The 21,286-nt window shown below is 34.2% G+C and overlaps 1 protein-coding gene across 1 annotated transcript in view; it reads right to left on the bottom strand.

The window, feature by feature from the left end:
- The window catches only part of VPS13A (vacuolar protein sorting 13 homolog A), a 265,502-nt gene that overhangs the window by 32,696 nt on the left and 211,520 nt on the right, over positions 1–21,286 (bottom strand). The window contains 14 exon segments of the mRNA XM_079706494.1: positions 2,646–2,767; positions 2,874–2,924; positions 3,236–3,399; positions 3,486–3,561; positions 4,689–4,802; positions 5,640–5,721; positions 7,144–7,289; positions 8,171–8,284; positions 10,604–10,709; positions 11,565–11,634; positions 12,460–12,541; positions 12,738–12,884; positions 13,386–13,539; positions 17,011–17,243. Coding sequence (XP_079562620.1) covers positions 2,646–2,767; positions 2,874–2,924; positions 3,236–3,399; positions 3,486–3,561; positions 4,689–4,802; positions 5,640–5,721; positions 7,144–7,289; positions 8,171–8,284; positions 10,604–10,709; positions 11,565–11,634; positions 12,460–12,541; positions 12,738–12,884; positions 13,386–13,539; positions 17,011–17,243 — 1,661 coding nt within the window.

Here is a 21,286-nt window from a genome sequence, read left to right as displayed (position 1 = left end):
ATGAACACTGGGGTGCATGTATCTTTTCAAATTATGGCTTTCTCCAGATGAATGCCCAGGAGTGGGATTCCTGGATCATATGGTAGCTCTATTTTGTTTTTTTAAGGAACCTCCATACTGTTCTCCATAGTGGCTATACTAATTTACACTCCCACGAACAGTGTTCGAGGGTTCCCTTTTCTCCACAACCTCTCTGGCATTTACTGTTTGTAGACTTCTTTTTTTTTTTTTTTGTGGTATGCAGGCCTCTCACTGTTGTGGCCTCTCCTGTTGTGGAGCACAGGCTCCGGACGTGCAGGCTCAGCGGCCATGGCTCACAGGCCCAGGCGCTCCACAGCATGTAGGATCTTCCTGGACTGGGGCACGAACCTGTGTCCCCTGCATCGGCAAGCAGACTCTCAACCACTGTGCCACCAGGGAAGCCCTGTTTGTAGACTTTTTGATGATGGCCATTCTGACCGGTGTGAGGTGATACCTCGTTGTAGTTCTGATTTGCATTTCTCTAATAATTAGTGATGCTGAGAATCTTTTCATGTGTTTATTAGCCATCTGTATGTCTTCTTTGGAGAAATGTCTATTTAGGTCTTCTGCCCATTTTTGATTGCGTTGTTTGTTTTTTGATACTGAGCTGCATGAGCTGTTTGTATATTTTGGAAATTAATCCCTTGTCGGTTGGTTCATTTGCAAATATTTTCTCCCATTCTGAGGGTTGTCTTGTTTATTGTTTCTTTTGCTGTACAAAAGCTTTTAAGTTTAATTATTTTCGTTTTTATTTTAATTTTCATTACTCTAGGAGGTGGATCGGAAAAGATCTTGCTGAGATTTATGTCAAAGAGTGTTCTGCCTATGTTTTCCTCTAAGAGTTTTATAGTATCTGGCCTTACATTTAGGTCTTTAATCCATTTTGAGTTTACTTTTGTGTATGGTGTTAGGGAGTATCCTAATTTCATTTGTTTACCTGTAGCTGTCCAGTTTTCCCAGCACCACTTATTCAAGAGACTGTCTTTTCTCCATTGTATATTCTTGCCTCCTTTGTCATAGATTGGGTGACCACAGGAGCATGGGTTTATCTCTGGACTTTCTATACTGTTCCATCGATCTATATTTCTGTTTTTGAGCCAGTACCATACCGTTTTGATTACCGTAGCTTTGTAGTATAGACTGAACTCAGGGAGCCGGATTGCTCCAGCTCCTTTTTTCTTGCTCAGGATTGCTTTGGCTACTTGTGATCTTTTGTGTTCCCATACAAATTGTAAAATATTTTGTTCTAATTCTGGGAAAAATGCCATTAGTAATTTGATAGGGATTGCACTGAACCTGTAGATTGCCTTGGGTAGTACAGTCATTTTGACAATATTGATTCTTCCAGTCCAGGAACATGGTATATCTTTCCATCTGTTTGTGTCATCTTTGATTTCTTTCATAGGTGCCATGTAGTTTTCAGAGTACAGGTCGTTTGCCTCCTTAGGTAGGTTTATTTCTAGGTATTTTATTCTTTTTGATGCGTTGGCAAATGGGATAGTTTCCTTGATTTCTCTTTCTGATCTTTCATTGTTAGTGTACAGGAATGCAAGAGATTTCTGTGTATTAACTTTGTATCCTGCAACTTTAACCAATTCACTGATGAGCTCTAGTAGTTTTCTGATAGCAGCTTTCGGATTTTCTATGTATAGAATCATGTCATCTGCAAACAGTGACAGTTTTACTTCTTCTTTTCCAATTTGATTTCCTTTTATTTCCTTTTCTTGTCTGATTGTCATGGTGAATTCCTTATGATTTATTGACTTTTGAGCTTCTCTGATGACTATGACTCAATAATTATATTTGTGAAACTAAAGTTACAGGTAGAAAAAACTGTACCCTTTTTTCCAACCTTAACTCTAAACTAAAACTGGAAACACCCCATTATGGGCATAGTATGAAATACTGACTTAAAAGGAGCAATTAATTTAATGACAATACTTATTCCAATAGAGCAGAAAGCCAGACAAAGTACAAAGGAAAAAAGGTCAGGGAGATATCTACCCACCAATTTTCTAAGTTAGGTTTCTAAGTTAAATTCATTAGTATGAATTTAATCAATTGTTTTATGTGTTACAAACTTCTAGAATAGAGGTAACAATAACACAACTATTAAATTGTAGTCTTATGCTAAATTTAATTTGGAGGAAAAGAGAACATGTTTAAAATTATTTGCACAAGTGAAGAGAAATAGAGGGAAAGGATATAATAGTTTCATAACAAAATAAGACCATAAAGGAAGGGGTGAACACAAGCTGAGTCTGAACTGGGAATATAAAATGCCATTCTTTATTTCTCAAAAAAGGAGACAGAATATTACATTTCATAACTGATGTATAGCATTACATTATTGTAATGTATTGCAATCAAGGTAAGTGAAAAGCTTGACTTGCCAAACCTTCCCTGCCAAGGCTGCTGGGAATGAATGACAAATGAAGTAGAACTCTATGAAGCTGAAGTGATGCAATACCAACAATTTAAGAAGTATCAAAAGCAATTAGGAAGATCATATGCAACTTGCCATTATTGCAGGGTTCATAATTAAGTGCCTCAAGCCAAAGAGATTTATCTCATTTCTCTTGGTTTAAGCATTTTACTCATATTTTACATCAAAGAGAATTTACCTTTTTATTCCCTGAAATGTACTGCTAGCCATGTCTATGATGCCTCCAGTTGGCCTTGTCACTGCTCCAACTAAACCTTTCCCAACACCTTTAAAGAAACCAGCCGCTCCTTCTTTTTGAGCTCCTGGAAAGAAAAAAGACAGAGATTTAGACAATTGGATTAGGAATGAAAATGGAATCAATTTATGAAAGCCTTGGTAATATATATCACCCAAAAGAATCACTACACTTGCCTTTGATTGGTTTTGTAACAATTCCTGTTATGCCACTTACGAAACCCTAGAGGAAAAGCACAATTGAAAATTTACAATACTTTGATGTGATACCTTGAAGAACCAAGTCTGGCTTACAAAAGAAATGCAGAGATCTGCTTTCTAGATACCATAAGAATTAACATATTTCCTAAGTATTTTATTTAAACAGTATTTCTGGAGGCTACTGACATATTTTTTATTATGTCACAACCCATTGCTTCACCAACATCCAAATAATATTTGAGTGAATGAAAGTTTTATGTCTACTTCCTTACTCACAGATCGTGGCTTTAAAAGATATTCCTAAAATGTTCACAACCATGGGAAATTTCTTACAGAAACTAATCCTTTTCCTCCACGAGTGATGCCTTCTCTAAAACCAGCTGGTTGCCTGTTCATGGCTTCTCTTCTCTTCTGTTGGTAGTCTTCATCCATAGTCATAGCTGCTACCCCTTTAGCCATAGCACTGGTGATTTTGGAGGCAGCACCAGCTAATCCACCTAGCAAAATTGTAATATCTTTAGTAAAACAAAACATATCATTACTTTCTAGCATAATCATTCTTGGTAGGCATTCTGTTTCTCACCAACAGCTCCACCAACTAGTGCTTTCAGTCCCAGTGCCATTCCTTCCACAAACTCTTCAGGACCCTGGATGGCTCCCTAAAGGGTCAAAAAAGAATAACAATAAAGTTATGCTTACTTTTAAAGGTAAATTTCTTTTTTGGTATATACAAGGAAAGCAGTAGTGAGAAAAAGAATAAAGGTGTCCCAGAGAAAGTGATATCAGAAGAAAACTTCACATTAACATAATTCTCAGATATTTCATGACATTCAAAGTACAAAGGATAAAATGTTAGAAGTTGATCCAAACTTAGAAAGGAATATGACTATTCACCAAAGTGTACAAAAGATGCTTACTCGGATTATATGTTATATTATGAGAAGGTAACCACAAACTACTCTATAAATTTTTTTAAAAAGAAATAAAAACACTTTAATTCTTAATATTTCTAATATTTTAGATTACAGTGTACAAAATAAATACTAGTTTTACTTTATTTTTCATTATCTTCTATGTTTAAAAGTGAAAGTAGGAGAGTTTTGAATGTTTTGACAGAAATTTTTAAGGGACAGAGAACAATCATAATTTTTGCCATTGATTATTAAGATTGTTTCACAGTGTCAGCTTACATGGTTATTTTTACTGTCCCACACCACTGTGCACAGCAAGACTGTGTGTCCATGGGAATCTTCCTTCTACTATAGTACAAATTTTATCCACCTTTAATATTCCAACAGAACACTTAAAATTTGGTATTTCTTAGTAAAGTCTTAAGTTTAAATTCTGAAGGAAAAGGTAAATATTCCTCCCAAGACTTCTCAAAAACCTCTTACCATTGTTTGCTTCAAAATAATGTCCTTTTGTTGTGTTTCCAAAAATCCATTCACAACTACAACTCGTTAACAACTGGGGTGATTATTATTATCATTTTTAATTGAAGTATAGTTGATTTACAATGTTGTTTTAGTTACCGGTGTATAGCAAAGTGATTCAGTTATACATATATATACACAAGTGTGTGTATATGTATGTATATATATATTTTTCATATTCTTTTCCATTATGGTTTATTACAGGATATTGAGTATAGTTCCCTGTGCTATACAGTAGGGACCTTGTTGTTTATCTATTTTACATATGGTAATTTGTGTCTGCTAATGGGATGCACTATTTATTCAAAAGTATTAGTGTGATATATTGCACAACACAAGATTAACTATTTTACCTGGTAAGGCTCATAAAAAAATGCTTCTACACCTTCAGAAAATTCTCTAATCAAGCCAAAGGGATTTCCCAAAACATCAAGTCCAAGAATGAGTACATACATCTGCTTAATGGCCTAAAAATGAAATATAAACATTAGTCAAATCAGATTATCAGACTTAATATTTTTTTTCCTTCAATTCAGTACACACATCCAGTTTTTTTTCAGGCTAACACCCTCACCACCAATTTCAACCTAAACCATATCACCTTATTCATCAGTAGTCTTAGTTTTAAAAAGCAATTTGGTGTTAGAGTATGAGAAACAATATGACCTATTTACATAAAGTTTTAGAATATTCAAAATACTTTTACAACTATGTGTGACAGTTATTATTACTACCACCATTTTATAGACTAGAGAAACATACAGGTCACATGATGCCCGGAGCCATGGTGGGTAAACAGCAAAACTGGGATCCAAACCCAGACCTCTTAAGTCATGCTCAGTGATCTGTCCACCACACAACAGCTATCTCAATGCTCTATAAATTATACCACAAAATACAGGAGTCTTCAGAGATGGACAAAAAGCCAGTAAAATAATATATCTACCTGACTAAACAACTTAATTACACTAAAAATGCCCTGTGTTTATCAGTTACTTACTGATAGTTTCCCTTGACCTATTTTTTGAAGTAAGTGAGGTGAATTACTTAGCTAATTATTATTTAAAGATTTACATCTAGTCCACACTGATCCAGGAAAGATTTCTGTCAAAGGCTAAAAGTAGAAAGGCAAAAAACTGAAATGGTGGTTGGGCTCAACTTCTTTCTACAATCCTGAGGGAAAAAACCATGTTTTAAAATTTTGAAACGGCTATTCCCTTCCTAGCCAAATCATTATACCTCTATAGACACATATGGCTTCACCGTTTTATCACTCTGTCCCTCTGTAAAATAACCTGACAAACCTGTTTTGAATAGTGTCTTATTACTTCAGACTGTAGTTCAGATGTTGTATGGAACTGATAGTTGAGTTCAAAAAATGCAAGCCTGAAAAAAAAAACACATAAAAATCTATAAATATATAGAGAAAAGGAGATTATGTTTTTAATATTAATGAATGGTTTTATTTTCTTTAGAATTTTTCTCCAAAAAAATTCCTTTTAGTACATTTTTCCCATACCAGTCAGAAAATCCACTCCTATATACATCTCTGTGTATTCTGGTCAAAAAACCCTCTTAAGAATCTGATAAAAGCTATGGATCTTATCTTCAGAAAAGCCATCAATATACACATATTTTCACAGAATTCAGGCAATTTAGAGACCCCTTGGGTCCCACTCCTGGACATGAACTATATTTCTCAATCCTGTCCTATCATGGCCCACACATGAAATGCCTGACACACTGAGATAAATGGAAGAGGCTGCTCAAGAATGGCCAGGGTTCAGCTGCTGCAGGTCCTGCCTGATCAGCTGACAGCTGAAGAATCACCATTAGTTTATTTATAACCTATTCACAGCATATACCTGGAACCACTAATTGGGAAGTTCTGTGCTAAGGATAGGACAGCAGCAAGGTTAGAAATCTCATCCTATTTCTGATGTCTTCAACTTGTGTTTTTTAATTTGACTATTTCCTAACTTTTATCTAGATTTACAGTTATGTCTTATTAGACTCACTGATTCTTACTACTGTTCTTAATAATAGCTCTAGGTGCTATCTGCAAAGGTCATGCTCATCTAAAGTCTCCACTCAGACTCTCTGTCTCTTTGGTCAGATACTCTAATAGCTTACATTATGACTCACATTAAATTCTTGACTGTAACATTTAAACTGATCCCTTCATTTCTGCTATCATGGCATTCATTTTCTTCTAGTCACATATGCTTTGAAGAGTCTTGATCCCATAGGCCTTAAAGCAACATCTTTTAAGCACCACACATCACACCTTTGGGTATACACAGCTTCTTAGGAGTCCTTCCCTAGGCCAAAAAGGCCTTATATAACCCACAAACTTGCATGACCTCTGTTCCTCTTTCTTAAGGAAATTTTTTTTTTTTTTTTTTTTTGCAGTACGTGGGCCTCTCACTGTTGTGGCCTCTCCCGTTGCAGAGCACAGGCTCTGGACCTGCAGGCTCAGCAGCCACGGCTCACAGGCCCAGCTGCTCCGCGGCATGTGGGATCTTCCCGGACTGGGGCACGAACCCGTGTCCCCTGCATCGGCAGGCGGACTCTCAACCACTGCGCCACCAGGGAAGCCCTTAAGGAAATTATTTAATAATTATTCTGTTATTTAATAGTTAAGGTTACCAGGCAATATGTTACTTAAATTATATTCCATTTAACAGCAAAAAACCATATTCACCCTATGATCTGCAATGTACTTTACATACTTTTTCACTTATAAAATTTTAATGTAAATATAAAATGGACTTTTCATCAATTTATACATTTGAATATTAAACATACTTAAAAACTACATCTTGTACATCTGTAAGAGTGGCACCAATACTCTTCAGCAAAAGATTTAAAGAATGAACTGCCACCAGTCCTTCAGGTTGTTCTGAATCTTTAGCTTCTTCGCCACCTGAACTCAGTGAAACACTTAAATGCAACTAAAGAGATAAAGAGATAAATATTTAAAGCACTTTCTTCATAATGACAGTTTTAACTCTTAAAATTCAATATCATCTTAAATTCACTATACCATAAATAAGATTTCAAAGTTACCTAGATTATATCAAAATTAATAACTGGAATGTTAAAAGAATTTAAAATGTAAACGGCCCTTTAAAAAATTTAAATTCAACCATGTAATGTATGATATTTAGTTCAATCCAATTCTTTTGGTAAACTAGGAAAATATTAATCTTCATATATTTTTAATAACATTAACAATCTAGAAGTTGAAATTGTTGAAAATTAACTCAAATATCTCCAAAAGTGAACGTTTCAACTATTAGAATTAAGTTAGCATGGTAAAGCTAGTTAAAAAGCACTTCTGTAGTATATGTATTATATATAGTATAAGTAGTTATACAGTAATTTTCTTCAAGTATTATGTAAGCTAACTCATAGAAATTTTATGTTAAGAACTTACTTTTAGCTCCATTCACTCTTCAATTTTTAAATCAAGGTTACTTTATAAATTAATTTCAAACTTATACTAATATCATACACAAAAGTTTGAAAATTGTCACTCAACACCTTAATAGATAGCAAGTTAACATAATGTTAGGTCAAGATGTAAACATATAAACACATACTGTAGGTGGCTCCACTATTATTTCCACATGATAAAAAATTATTATAAGAATAAATAAAATTTAAAAGTATCATTCCTTTGTTATTTACTTATATTTATAATTGTGAAGTTATAGAATTTATATACTATTAAAGACTATAATTTAAATGCTGTATTCCCCCAAACAGATCAAATCAATCTGCTATTACCTAGATTATCAAAGACAATAAAAATGACTTATTTTTCCCCTACCTTGATAGGAGATATATGAAAGTATTCATAGAGACTGACTTGTGATGAATCTCCTAATGAAACTATTTTATATTCTTCTTCGAAAGCTTCTGTATCTTTATGAAAAAGCTCAACCTATAAAGGAATATAAAATATTAAAAATGTCAGGGATATTTCTGTATAAGTATTAAGCTAATAGCTCACACGCTGCAGAATACTTCCCCATAATATCCAGATTCAACATTGCTCATGATTGGGAACCTACTGCCTTAGAAGGGAAACTAACATCTCTACTGTTAGGAAAGTTCGGTCACTCACAAACGATAAGCATATCTTCTATGTTTCCATCCAATACATTAAAAGACACTAAGGTTTTCTTCACGTGACCATAGATTTTATTCCAAGAGGCCACTAATCCAATCCATCAACACTTTCTTAGGAATAATACAATCATAATGTACTTGCAGCTTTTTGATAAATGCATTACTGACATCTACAGAGGTCACTAATATAATCAAAAAAGGGAAGGCACTGAAAGTAATTTTTCATGAAGTGATTAGTGCTTTCATTCTTGATAATCAACACTATTTCTTTTGCAAATGCTCAGAAATCTAGTACTTCTGTGTGTTGAGAAACGGCCCAACATTCACATTTTAACTGATTCACATTAAAACTTCAAAATGATAACCTTATTAAAAGTATATTTAGAAATTCACTTCTGGGCTAACGGTGTAAGGAGCTCTTTAGCTGTCCAGTGAAACTGGTAAAATTTATTTAAAAAAACAAACTTTTAAGGCCTCTATGAATGGTCCTAAGGGTATAACCAAATAAAACATCTATTCAAGAAAATCTATAAAAATTTGGTAGGCAAAGTGAGTCTGTGGTATTTGAAAAAGGACCATTCTCTCAGTTCCCCCTCCCGACTCAGTAAGCCAGAACTCCAAACTAGACTGGTGCACCCAAGAACTCAGAGTTCCCTCTCTGCCCCACCTCCAACTGGAAGATTTTCATCTTGGGAGGAACAGAGGTCGGCACTTCTCCTCCTGCCCCCAGCTTCTAGCTGCTGAGCCTAAACTACAGGGGAAGGAGCTTCCCTCTTCTGCCCAGCCTCCACTCAGAGAACAAAGGCTCTACTTGGATGTGACACCACTGAGAATACTGAGGTCTGATCACCCTTGGCCCACCTCTTGAACTCCAAAGCTCTAGTCCAGAGATATTGCCTGGGGGTGGGGTGGGGGTGTGTGTGGGAGTAGACTTTAAAACAGATAGTTCCTAATCTCTTCCCAAAGAAACTGACTTCATTTACAACAAAATGTAAAGTTCAGGCCTAAGAGAGCTCTAGGAAACAGTGAATGTTGTGGTGAAAGGCAACTGGGAGGAAAATCCTTGATTCAGTGAAGATACAGGCTAAACTGTAGGCCTGTTAAGTTTTTGTGAAAGAACTTGGGAAAGAGATGGGGTTGGAACAAATATCACACACTTATCTTCAGATCACTTCCTTCAAAGGAGGCCAAATTTGACTGGATTAGTCTGTAGAGCAATTTATGCCCTAAGGCATTACTGAAAAAAACCAGAGCAATCACCCAGCAATTAGTGGTTGTGATCATGGAAAGAAATGCAGAGCCCTGTAAAAACCACTTTTATTCCAGGGTAACTGCGGGTGTCCCAAATCTTCACCTCCCTGAGGAGCAACATCAAAGGCTTAACAATGCAGGGAAAGGTAAGGGTGGGGGTGGGGTAGACTTCAATAAAATAATCCAGCCAGTCACTGAACTAATAAATAAACCAATAACAATAATAAGCCTTGGAGAAAGGGGGACAAGAACCCAGCACTGTTTCAGTATACAGTTGACCCTCTGTATCCACAAGGTTCCACATCCATGGATTCAACCAACTGTAGAATGAAAATATAAAAGAAAAAAAAAAATCCATAAAGTTCCAAAAACCAAAACTTCCATTTGCCACACCCTGGCAACTACTGACACAGCATTTACATTGTACTAGGTATTATAAGTAATCTGAAGATGGTTTAAAGTACATGGAAGATGTGTGTAGGTATATGCAAGGACATCTTACCTTTTATTTGCCTTATCCCTTTTCTCATCAAATATCCTGGCATATCCAAATTTCTAAATTATTAATCAATACAATAATAACCCAGAAAAATAAAACAGGAAAAAAGTGATGTAAACATGACTGATTATCCTCTTCCCCTTACTACTGGCCTAAAACCTTTCCGCCTATTTGCTAAGTCGTCTTAAAAAGGTTATTTGTCTTGCTTCCAACTTCTATAGTCTGAAAATGTGATATCTGCCAATGTAGAACCACGGCAGCATAATAAAAAAATTTTAATTTTTAAAACCATTTTAATACATTTAAGAATGTATAATGTTATGATTTTTTTAAGTCCTCCTCTTTCCCTAATTCTTCCCATCATATTATTATAAGTCTTACCTCTGTTTTTTCAGTTACTTCAGCTGCTGCCATAAGTTCTGATATAGCATAGACAAACCCAAGATCCAACCTGAGATCCATTTCTTGGATCAACACTTTGAAATACCTATAATACAAGGTAAAAAACATTTTAAAATCATTGATTAACTGCATTAACAAAATTATATAGGAAAAAATATTAGATAAATATTAAAACATTGAAACTTAGGACTTTTTAGGTGAATGAATTAAAAAAAGTCACAGCAACACTTCATAATGGCAACAAACTCATAATATGAAAATGCCTACAAAGAGGAAATCGGTAAGTAAACTGTGGTATATAGTCACACAAGAGAATACTGCATACTAGTGATAATAAATAAACTCTAGCTACATACAACAAAATAAATTTTAGTAAAAATCTGAATGAAAAAACAAAGTCCCAGGAATATATTTACAGTTAAAAAACTTTTTTTTAATTAGGAAAAATTTTGGCAAAGTAAGAAGCATAATGTTTAGGTACACATAAACAATAAAACAGTATGTTAAAAAGGGAATAAAAATAGTATTTATCTTGGTGATAGGGTGGAGGAAACAAGAAATATGGTAGTGATACATAGATGGATGTTTCTGTCAGTGTTGTATTTTTTGAACTGGGTGGTGACTGAATTGAAAATATTATTTTCTTGTTTCTAAAAGAGTATGCATTAATTATAGACAACTTAATAGAGAAAACAAATAAAAAATAACAAAATACACACAATTCAGAAATGACTATTGTTAATACCTAGGTATAATTCATTTGGAGCTTTCTGACTCTCCAAGATTATGAAATAATTGATTTTTCCTATGACCTTTATAATTTAATATTTTACACTTAAATCTTTGACTCATCTGAAATTTATTTATTTAAGAGTACAATTAACTCATATTTAAATTAAAAGATTAAATGAACACACAATAAATGTACTAAGACACTTACTTAATACGTGATATCTGCGAATGTCCTGCAGATCTCATGACAATACTGACATCTGTAAAGGGCTTTGGTGCTGTAAAGATTAATAAATATGATTAATGATGCTTTAAACAAAAGATAAGCATTTTCTTGCAATTTAATACACATCACAGTGGACAACTAAATTATTTACTAAATCAAGAGTATCAATTAAAATTACTGATATCTGTAAGATCTATCACAACCTTAATTTCAGACTACAGGATTGTTTTTTTAAATTATCTGTATTCACTCTAAGGTTAACTGATCCTTTAAGTTAGTGATTTTAAACCAGAAGTATGCATTAGAATCATTAGGAAGTCTTTGTGAAAACAGATTCAGGGTCTTATCTTTTTATTCAAAGGTTCTAGTGGCTTTTTTTTTTTTTAATTTTTATTATTTTTTTTGCGGTACGCGGGCCTCTCACTGTTGTGGCCTCTCTCGTTGTGGAGCACAGGCTCTGGACACACAGACTCAGCGGCCATGGCTCACGGGCCTAGCCGCTCTGCAGCATGTGGGATCTTCCCGGACCGGGGTACGAACTCGTGTCCCCTGCATCGGCAGGCGGACTCTCAACCACTGCGCCACCAGGGAAGCCCTCTAGTGGCTTTTAAATTAGGGGGTTTCAAATTAGTAATCTTTTTTAAAAATTAATCTCTCTAAACACTATATATGTATTTCTAAATAATCTTTTCTTCAGTATCCACTCAGTTTTATTGAAGTTAGTTGAGTACTTCCTGGTCTTTTTTCAAGCTGTTTAATTTTCCAATGATCCTATAGACACTAAACTTGAGAATGGTTTCACTTCATATTTTTATAGTAAAAGAAACCAAAGAGCTAATACAACCATTTTTATGGCAATGTAAAAATACAAACAAACCTGAATCCATGGTGACCGACTTAGGAGGTTTAATGGGGTAAAACACAAATGGAAATATAGCACCATGTATCTGGTTTTGGATCTAAGAAAACAAACAACAGGTCAGTATATTAATACGTTAATTATAGAACCTGACTAGAATAACAAAATTTAAGAAGTAGAGGAATCAAAAACTCTAGTCCAACAATGAAACTTAAGTAGTAGACAAAACAGACTATGCGAATACATTTATTGCCATATTTCTTTAGAATATAATTTGACTATCTTTTCAAACTCACCTGTATTCTGTAAATTTGAATTCTAAATGATGATTGATGTGCAGATGTGCTATATTCTACTTTTAATGCTGGAAGGTAATTTCTTCTTATAGCTATTACATGTGGCTGCAGAATTTTCATGTTAGTACCACTAGGTGTGAAGCAAACCTGAAAAATATGCCCCCCCCAAACATGGAATTTCTCTTTATTTATTAATTGATTAAAATTAGAAATCTGTATCAAAAAACTTTAAAGATAATATTAAATAGTAGGCTAAATATTTGATGAGATTTTGACTGAGATCTATACCCCATATCCATACAATTCACAAAAATATTCATATAATCCTTATAACTTGTTTTTATCACTTTTTATATAACTTTACTAAAATTTATCAAAAAAATAAAGCGATAAAAGAAAAAGCAGTTTTAAAAATAAAACAAAACAACTTATTGCCTTCTTGTTAACCAGGGAGTAGATCATTAGCAGCTTAAGAAAGTCTGAATACTGATACAGAGAACTATCCCTTTAAAATATTCTATATAAAGTATGTATAATAGGATTCATTGTTTTGTAAGCAAACTAGTCTCTCCTTAAAAACTAACTTGTGATTCATCTAATTACAACAGATAAAAATTAAAACTTCATATCAGTACTTAAAAATATTACCGGAATGTTAGTGTCCAACTCAATAACCTTATCTTCCGATGGTGAAGATTCAGTATATTCCTTAAATTCTTTCTCTAACTTCTCAGTGTGCTTTACACTCATTGGCTTCCATCTTGCCTTCTTCTTGGGTTTTGTCTCCCAAACCACATCAGAACTTATATATGAAAGCAAAAATCATGATACTAATTTATAAACATTTTCATTTTAACTGGTTTATTACATGAATTACCATTACTGAAAAACCTTCAGTAAATTTTTGCAATATCCCTAGTTGTAAGCAAGCACATTACAAGTTTAAAAACATGAATTCATTCAACCAGTACTTATTAAACTCCTATTTAGGCACTATTCTAGGTGGCAGGGAGATTATCAGTGAACATCTCTGCCATTTTGGAGCTTTCTTTCACCTGAGGAGTGATAGACAATAAATAGTAAATTGGCATATTGTAATATATTAGGAAGTGAAAATGCTTTTGAAAGAAGAAAAAAGTAGACAGGGTAAGTTGGATGTGGAGTACTGGGATATGCAAAGTGGCAGGGGTTGCAGCATCAGAAGAGTGGCCACCAGAGATGTCATTAAGAAGGCGAGATTTCAACAGTCTTAAAGAAGATGAGGGAGTTATCCAGCACAGAAGAGAAGAACAACATTTCAGGTAGAGAGACAAGCTAGAGCAAAGACTCCAAGCAGAGAGCATGCCTGTAGTCGTCCAGGTAGAAGAAAAAGGAGGCTGGCATGCCTGGAACACATTAAGAGTAGAAGATGAAGTAAGACAGATAATGAGAGGCAAAATAACGTAAAGCTTTGAGGATACTGTAAAGACTGAGTTTTATTCTGAGATGAGGACCCACTGAAACATTATGAGAAGATAATCAGCCACATAGTCTGACTTAAGGTTTAAGAATGTACTGTGTGTTGGAATGGGAAGAAAGAAGAAAAAGGGATGAAGACTAGAACAGTAAAACTTGTTAGGAATGTAATGTAGTAAGCCAGGAGAAAAACGGTGATGGCTCTGCCTACGGTGGTCTAAGAGTGAGGCAGTACAAAGTGGTCAGATTCTACGTGTGTTTTGAAGCTAGATCCAAAACACTACTTTTAGATGGATTAGATGTGGGGTGTAAGATAAAGAGAGGAATCAAAGATGATTCCAAAGTTTTTGGCCTGAGCAGCTGGAAGAATGTAGTTGTCATTAACTCCAGTGGGAAAGCAGGTTTTGGTAGGAGATCAGGAGTTTGGTTTTACATACTACAAAGCTTAAGAAGTCTCTTAGATACCTGAGTAAAGACTTTATGTAAGTCACTGGATAGATAAGTCTGGAGTTCAGGACAAAAATCTGGCTGAAGATATATTTCTAGAAGTTTTTGGCATATATATGGTATTTGAAATCAAAACTGAAACAGAGAAGAGGACTAAGGTCTGAGAGCCTCAAGGTACTCAGTATTAAGCAGTTGAGAAAAAGGCAAGCAACCAACAAGTGAGAATAGGAAATGTTGGAACAGAAAGAAAAACCAAGGTGGTGAGATATCCTGGATGTAACATCAAGGACACTGTATCAAGAAGGGATCTGTGTTAAATGTTATAAACATAATCAATACAAAGACTGGTAATTGTACACTGAACCTGGCAATACTTAGGTCTCTGGTGATCTTACCAAGACCAGTTTCATGGTATACTGAAGCAAAAACCTGTTCAGAATGCTGAAAAAAAAAATGGGTAAAAAAAGAATTGGAGATAGTGAATATATCTTCTGTAATAGATTAACATTTCTAAGGGGTTTGGCTATAAAGTAAAGCAAAGAAATGTGCAGTAGGTAGCAGGAAAAGTGGGTTCAAGAGAATTTTTTTTAGTTGAAAGAAATTACACTGGTTGGAACAATTCAGTAGAGAGCCAAAAATTATTGAGGTAGGAGAAAAAAAGAAGAGAATTGCTGGATCAATGTCTCAAGAGGCAAGAGTGAATGAAATATAGTGCAAAAGTAGAAACATATGTTTAAATAGGAGCACATACAATGTATCTATGATAACTAGGAGATGTGTCACTGCAATATATAGGTACAAAGTATTGGTGCATAGGAAGCTGAGATATTGGGAGTGGGTCTTTGGACATTCCCTTTTGATTGTGTCAATTTACTCAGTGAAGTAAGATGCAAGGCAGTGAGCTGATAGAGAATGGGGGTTTAAAAAGAGATAACGTGTGAAATAGTAATCTAGGAGAGATAGTGAATGGAACAAATCTAATTTACTAAAAAATTGCTATAAGACTTAAATGCAGAATTTAAAAATCTATCCACATTCTAATATTACTTCACTTGTTTTGCATACTTAAGTATGTAAGTTATTTAATTTTATTTATTCTATTTGTTTATTCCTTCTAAAATTTATGTTCACTTAATAAACAGAAAGGTAGAAAACAGGTATTAAACCCCTTTGCATTCACATCATTTAGCACAGGAGATAGCACATATCAGGTTTCACAGGCTTAAAATCTGTTATCTATTTGACATTTTTATTTAAGTAATAAACATACCTTTTTGAGAACAATAAAAATTTCTAAGAAAATAGTTTTAATATGCCTTTTTATTTATTTATTCATTTGGCCACGCCGAGTGGCATGCAGGATCTTAGTTCCCTGACCAGGGATCGAACCCGTGCCCCCTGCAGAGGAAGTACAGAGTCCTAACCACTGGACTGCCAGGGAATTCCCTTTAATATGACTTTTTAAATGGCATGGATACCATTCAAGGAGAAGTCAGGGGCATTTCTAGATGAACTTACATAGAAAAACAAAGTAAAATCTGTATCATATACCTTTAATTTATATATTTATTTGAGAGTTTAACTCAAGTAAAGGATTAAAACTACATTATCCTTGTTATACAGACTGCAATACAGAAACGCTCTCAAATTCGGCAGTAGTATACATAAATTAATTTTAAGTGTTTATATAAACAGGAATATTAAGTGCAAAAGGGAAAGAAAAGAGTTTTACTGGTGATGACTTATGTGGGAAATGGTAAATACAGTATTATCTTATTAGATCTTAAAGTGCCAAGGTCAAAGTAGAAAGTGATTAGAAAGTGAAATGTACAGTGTGGGGAATACAGTCAATAATAATATAATATCTTTGTATGGTGACACATGGTAACTAGACTTATTGTGATCACTGTAATGAACAGAAATACTGAATCACTATGTTATGTACCAGGAACTAACATAGTGTTGCAGATCAAATGTACTTCAAAAACAAACAAACAAACAAACAAACTCATAGAAAAAGATTAGATTTGTGGTGTACCCTGCACTGTGGTAGGCGGTAATGAACAGTTAAACATTTCCTTATGACATATTAAAGAAAGAAAATATACCTTTGATAAGTTGAATAAATCTAATTTTTAGAGAGCTGGGAAAATCAACAACATGATGAGATAAATTTGATTTTTGGTATATCTTTATCTCAAAAGGCAAAAAAAAAGCATCAAAGCACTTTTAGATTAGCATTACCTTAGATTAGTATCAATAAATACTCAAAACAGAAAATTTAAACTAACTCATTTTAGATTTTACAATCACCACTCTTAATGATTAAGAACTGATCACTTAAATGTATCCAAATTTTAACGCATCTAACCTTGTAATGCCAATATAGGCTATTTCTTGCTTTGTATAATTGTTGACAAGAGAAATTCCAACATCTTGTAATGCCAACACAATTTCTTGCTCTGCTAACTCTGCTTTCTCACTTTCATATGTCACTTTAAATACCCTTGGATCTTCAGTGAATAAAATAATGCGTTGTAAGCCTTCAAAGAATGAAACTAAATAAATGGTCTTTTCCCCCAGATCTATAGGTGTCATCATATCCTGAAACAAAATCATCAAAAAAATAAAAAATTAGAGTTTGGTCACATCCAACATGAAATCTAGATTCCACATTTGAAAAATGAGAATAGTAATGGCACCTCGTTCCCAGGGTTGAACAAAATAAATTAATAATTGTAAAACATTTGGAAATTTACATAATTAAAATCAGTTGATGACAGCTTGTGCCATAATCATTATGAAGTCAGGAAGACAGGTCAACTGTCCTTTTAATACCATAGTAAAATCTAATTAAATAGTCTTCCTTTCTAGGCTAATCAATAACAAAATTTTATTTTCTCTGATTTTTTATAAGACTAATCAATGTGTTATGCATTAAAAGCTGTTCAGTCAGAAATTCATATTTCCTTGTAGAGCTGAACTAAATAAGATAAAGAATGTCTGACACCTCAGTTGTATGCTCTACAAAGCACAAATATTTACTACAGGGTTGATTCTGCAGGAAGCCTTTATATATAAGCATTGTGCTGATATCAAGGTCTTCAGTTTCAATAATTAACTTTTAATAATTAACTGTCAGCAATGAATTTCTAGTTAAGTGAACACTCTGATTAACAGGAAATTATAATATATAGTACACATTCATGTTATAATCCACTAAAATTAAAAATGAGTTGTTACCACAGTCATGTTACTTATAACACTTTCTAAAATAAAATACATAGTACTAAAATGACATTAAGATATAAATAAACTAATTTCCAAATAATTCTGAAGTTTTTCTAATGTTACACTGGATTACAGATTTACCTTTATAAACTTGATCTATCATTTTGATATAAATATTATGCTATAAATATGCAAAAGTACTAATCAACAGGTCAAATATTTGATTATTTTTATTTTTTATATTAAAATGAAGTCTTTTTTCCTGAATAAATCTAATAATCATGAATTTAAAACATAAAGTTAGGCCAATTATGGGCAGCCCTCTCAAATACATTCAAAGAACACTGGACTCCACAAGAGCAACACTGAAAAGACAATAGAAAAATACCATCAATATGCTAAGAGAAAACACTTCAGAACCCAGAATTCCTTACTCAGCAAAAATATCCTGCAGTGAAGAAAAGTATAGGAAATAAAGATGCCTAAAGACAAATGAAAACTACTAAATATCATCATTAACAGAGACTCACTCAAGGAAATTCTATAGGAGGAATTAAACACTGGCAAAAGGAAAGTGATCCAAGATGAGTGTCTGAAGTAAGGAAGGAATGTTATGTAAATAAAATAGTACTTATGTGGGAGAAAACATTTTAAAAAATTCAATATCCAGGCATAATAAAAATTTTTGGCAAACAAAGACTAGATGAGAAGTGCTTTAACCTCTTATCAAACCCCCCAAACAAACACACACACCATACTTTGGCAAAGATCCCACTTAAAGGTAAATATTGAAGTTATATAACTTGAGACCAGAAATAAGGCAAAGACGTGTTAATATCAGTTTTATTAAACAGTATATAGAGATGCTAGCCAGTCCAGTAAGGCAAAAAGAAATTAAAGATGAAAGGATTGAAAAGGAGAAAACAAAACTCTCATTATCTCTAAGTGTCATGATTGTCCATATGGAAAAATAAAAAAACAAATAATCAATATTAATAAGAGAATTCAGTGAATTTTCTGGATAAAAAAAATCAACACACAAAATGCCATTACATTCCCCTATGCTAACAAGCTTAATTTTAAAAAGATACCACGGGTTTCTGCTCTGGCAATTGATGACTAGGTGGTCTTGGACCAACACTCTTCCTAACAGCAAAAGCTGGACAAAATCTAAAAAGGAAAAATATGTGTTTGAAAAGACAGAAAAGTTACCAAGGTAGTGAGAATTAATGGGGCCAAGATCTGAGAGAGAAAGAAAGCCAATAAAAGTGTACTTTGTATTCAGAGTTCACAAGTGCCAGTTCTAAAAGTAGAAGCAAACACTGAGAGCTTAAGAAAAACATTAAAATTGGGAGTCTCATGTTTGGAAGGACCAAAACTGGAGTGCAGGGCATACCAAAAAGATTGGCCAACAGCTTAGGCTTTTAGTTGAGTCCCCAAAGGGCGATACTTTAGGTGCCAGGGTTAACTGGAAATACACAAGTCCTCACACAGACTGAAGACCAGGTTCAAATAATTTCACTCCCCATTAAGGTACTCTCCCCCTATACTAGCTACCTTACAAAGGTAAAATCACAAGTTCTTAAGAGAAAGGGAACATCATACGGAGCCTCGAATTACCTTTAAAATTCTTCATATACTATGTCCAGCACACAGGCAAAAATAAACATGCATAAAGTATGGATTTGAGTGAAAACCAAGGAAAAAAAGAAAATTTAAAAATATCCATATGAAATCTAGATATTGAAATTGTCAGGTAGGCTTTAAAGTAGTTATGATCAAAACATTCAAGAAATTATGTAACAAGATAGAGAATTTTGGAACAAAAACTCTACAATAGAAGTCTTAGAACTCATCATTTCGATAATTAAAATTAAGAACTCCATGGATGATTTTAAGAGCAGATTAGATACGGCGAGAGAAATATAGTGAAAAATAGGTCAGAAGAAAATATCCATACTGAAGGAAGGAGAGAAAAAGATGAAACAATATAGAACAACACATAAAAATCATAAGAGACATGGTGAAAAGTCTAACATTTATGTAATGGTGAATTCCAAAGATAAAGAGAAAAAAAGAGGTGCCAAACCTGAAATTTGATATCCAGCAGAAAAAACAGGGCAAAATAAAGACATGTCCAGAATGAAACTGATAGAAAACTAATCAGCTGTAGACTCTGATAAATGGAATACTGGCTGCCATATCAGTAAACAAAGGATGTTATAGTCATCAGCGATTGCAGCCACAGCCTATGGTGAGCTGGTGAGCCCTGAGGAAACTCATGAAGAATACCTGCCATCTAGCAGCCATCAGACTGCAGCCACTCCCCACGGTGAGCCCTGAGGAAACTCAGGATGTGAAAACACAGGATACTGGCCCGAGATAGCTGAGGTGCATATCAAAGGAATGATTTCACTGAGCCCAGACTCTTTCATCTTCCTATACAAAGAAAAGTGCTAAATTCCTTAACTTGGGATATCTGGTTTTCTTTAATTAACAATAATCTTTTGATGTTCCTGACTACCTGCCCTTTGTTGTAAAACTTCTATATAACCTGGCTTCCCCCATTGCCTCCTCGGAGCTGTTCTCTCAGGGTTACTCGAGATACTGCCTCCTGGGCTTGAAGTCCTAAAAGTTCCCGCCCAATAAAACATAACTCTCAACTTTTAGGTTGTGAATAATTTTTCAGTCAACAACTCACACTAAAAAAATAGTAAAGAGAAGAAAAATGAACCCAAACAGAAGTATGGAGATGCAGGCAGAAATGAAAAGTGGCAAAAGGAGAAATATGTGTGTTCATTTAAATGGAATACTAATTGTAGAAAGCAGTAGTAATACTTCTTACGGGAGTTAACCTATTTAGAAATAAAACACACAACAATATTACATAAGACGGAAGGAGTAAACGGAGTTAAAGAGTTCTAAAGTCCTTACATTACTGGGAAAGTGGTACAAGTACTAATTTACATCAGGTTTTAGTAAGTCAAGAATGAATGTTGTAATATAGTAGGAAGCTAAAGCTTTAGGCTTCTGTTAATATGATGATCTTTTTGTGTCCCTTGCAGAAAACCTACAAGCTATGTTCATGGGTTGTTATAAGAGATATATGCTACTGTGGGGTAGGGCTTCTAGGTCAAGGGGGCTCATAACACACCCAGTGAGCCTTGTTTTCCCTCACATCAAAGCTGTTGTTTGAAGTGACCAAAGAGAATACCTCCTAAACTTGTCTGATGCTCCCTGCTGGTATGCTGTGTTTCCTGGCCTGTATCCACCCAAGCAGGCAGTTGTAAACTGTGGCCTACTGTAAGTCTGAATGTTTAAGCCTAAAAAGATACTGTGGTGGGCACTGTAATGTTACATACTGATAAAAGAATCAATGTAACAAAAGACATAACGATTCTAAATTTGTATCTACC

The sequence above is a fragment of the Hyperoodon ampullatus genome (genome assembly GCF_949752795.1).
Source record: "Hyperoodon ampullatus genome assembly, chromosome: 6".
NCBI lineage: Eukaryota > Metazoa > Chordata > Mammalia > Artiodactyla > Ziphiidae > Hyperoodon > Hyperoodon ampullatus.
Note: the sequence above shows the minus strand (reverse complement) of the source record. Positions and strands in the feature narration are given on the sequence as shown.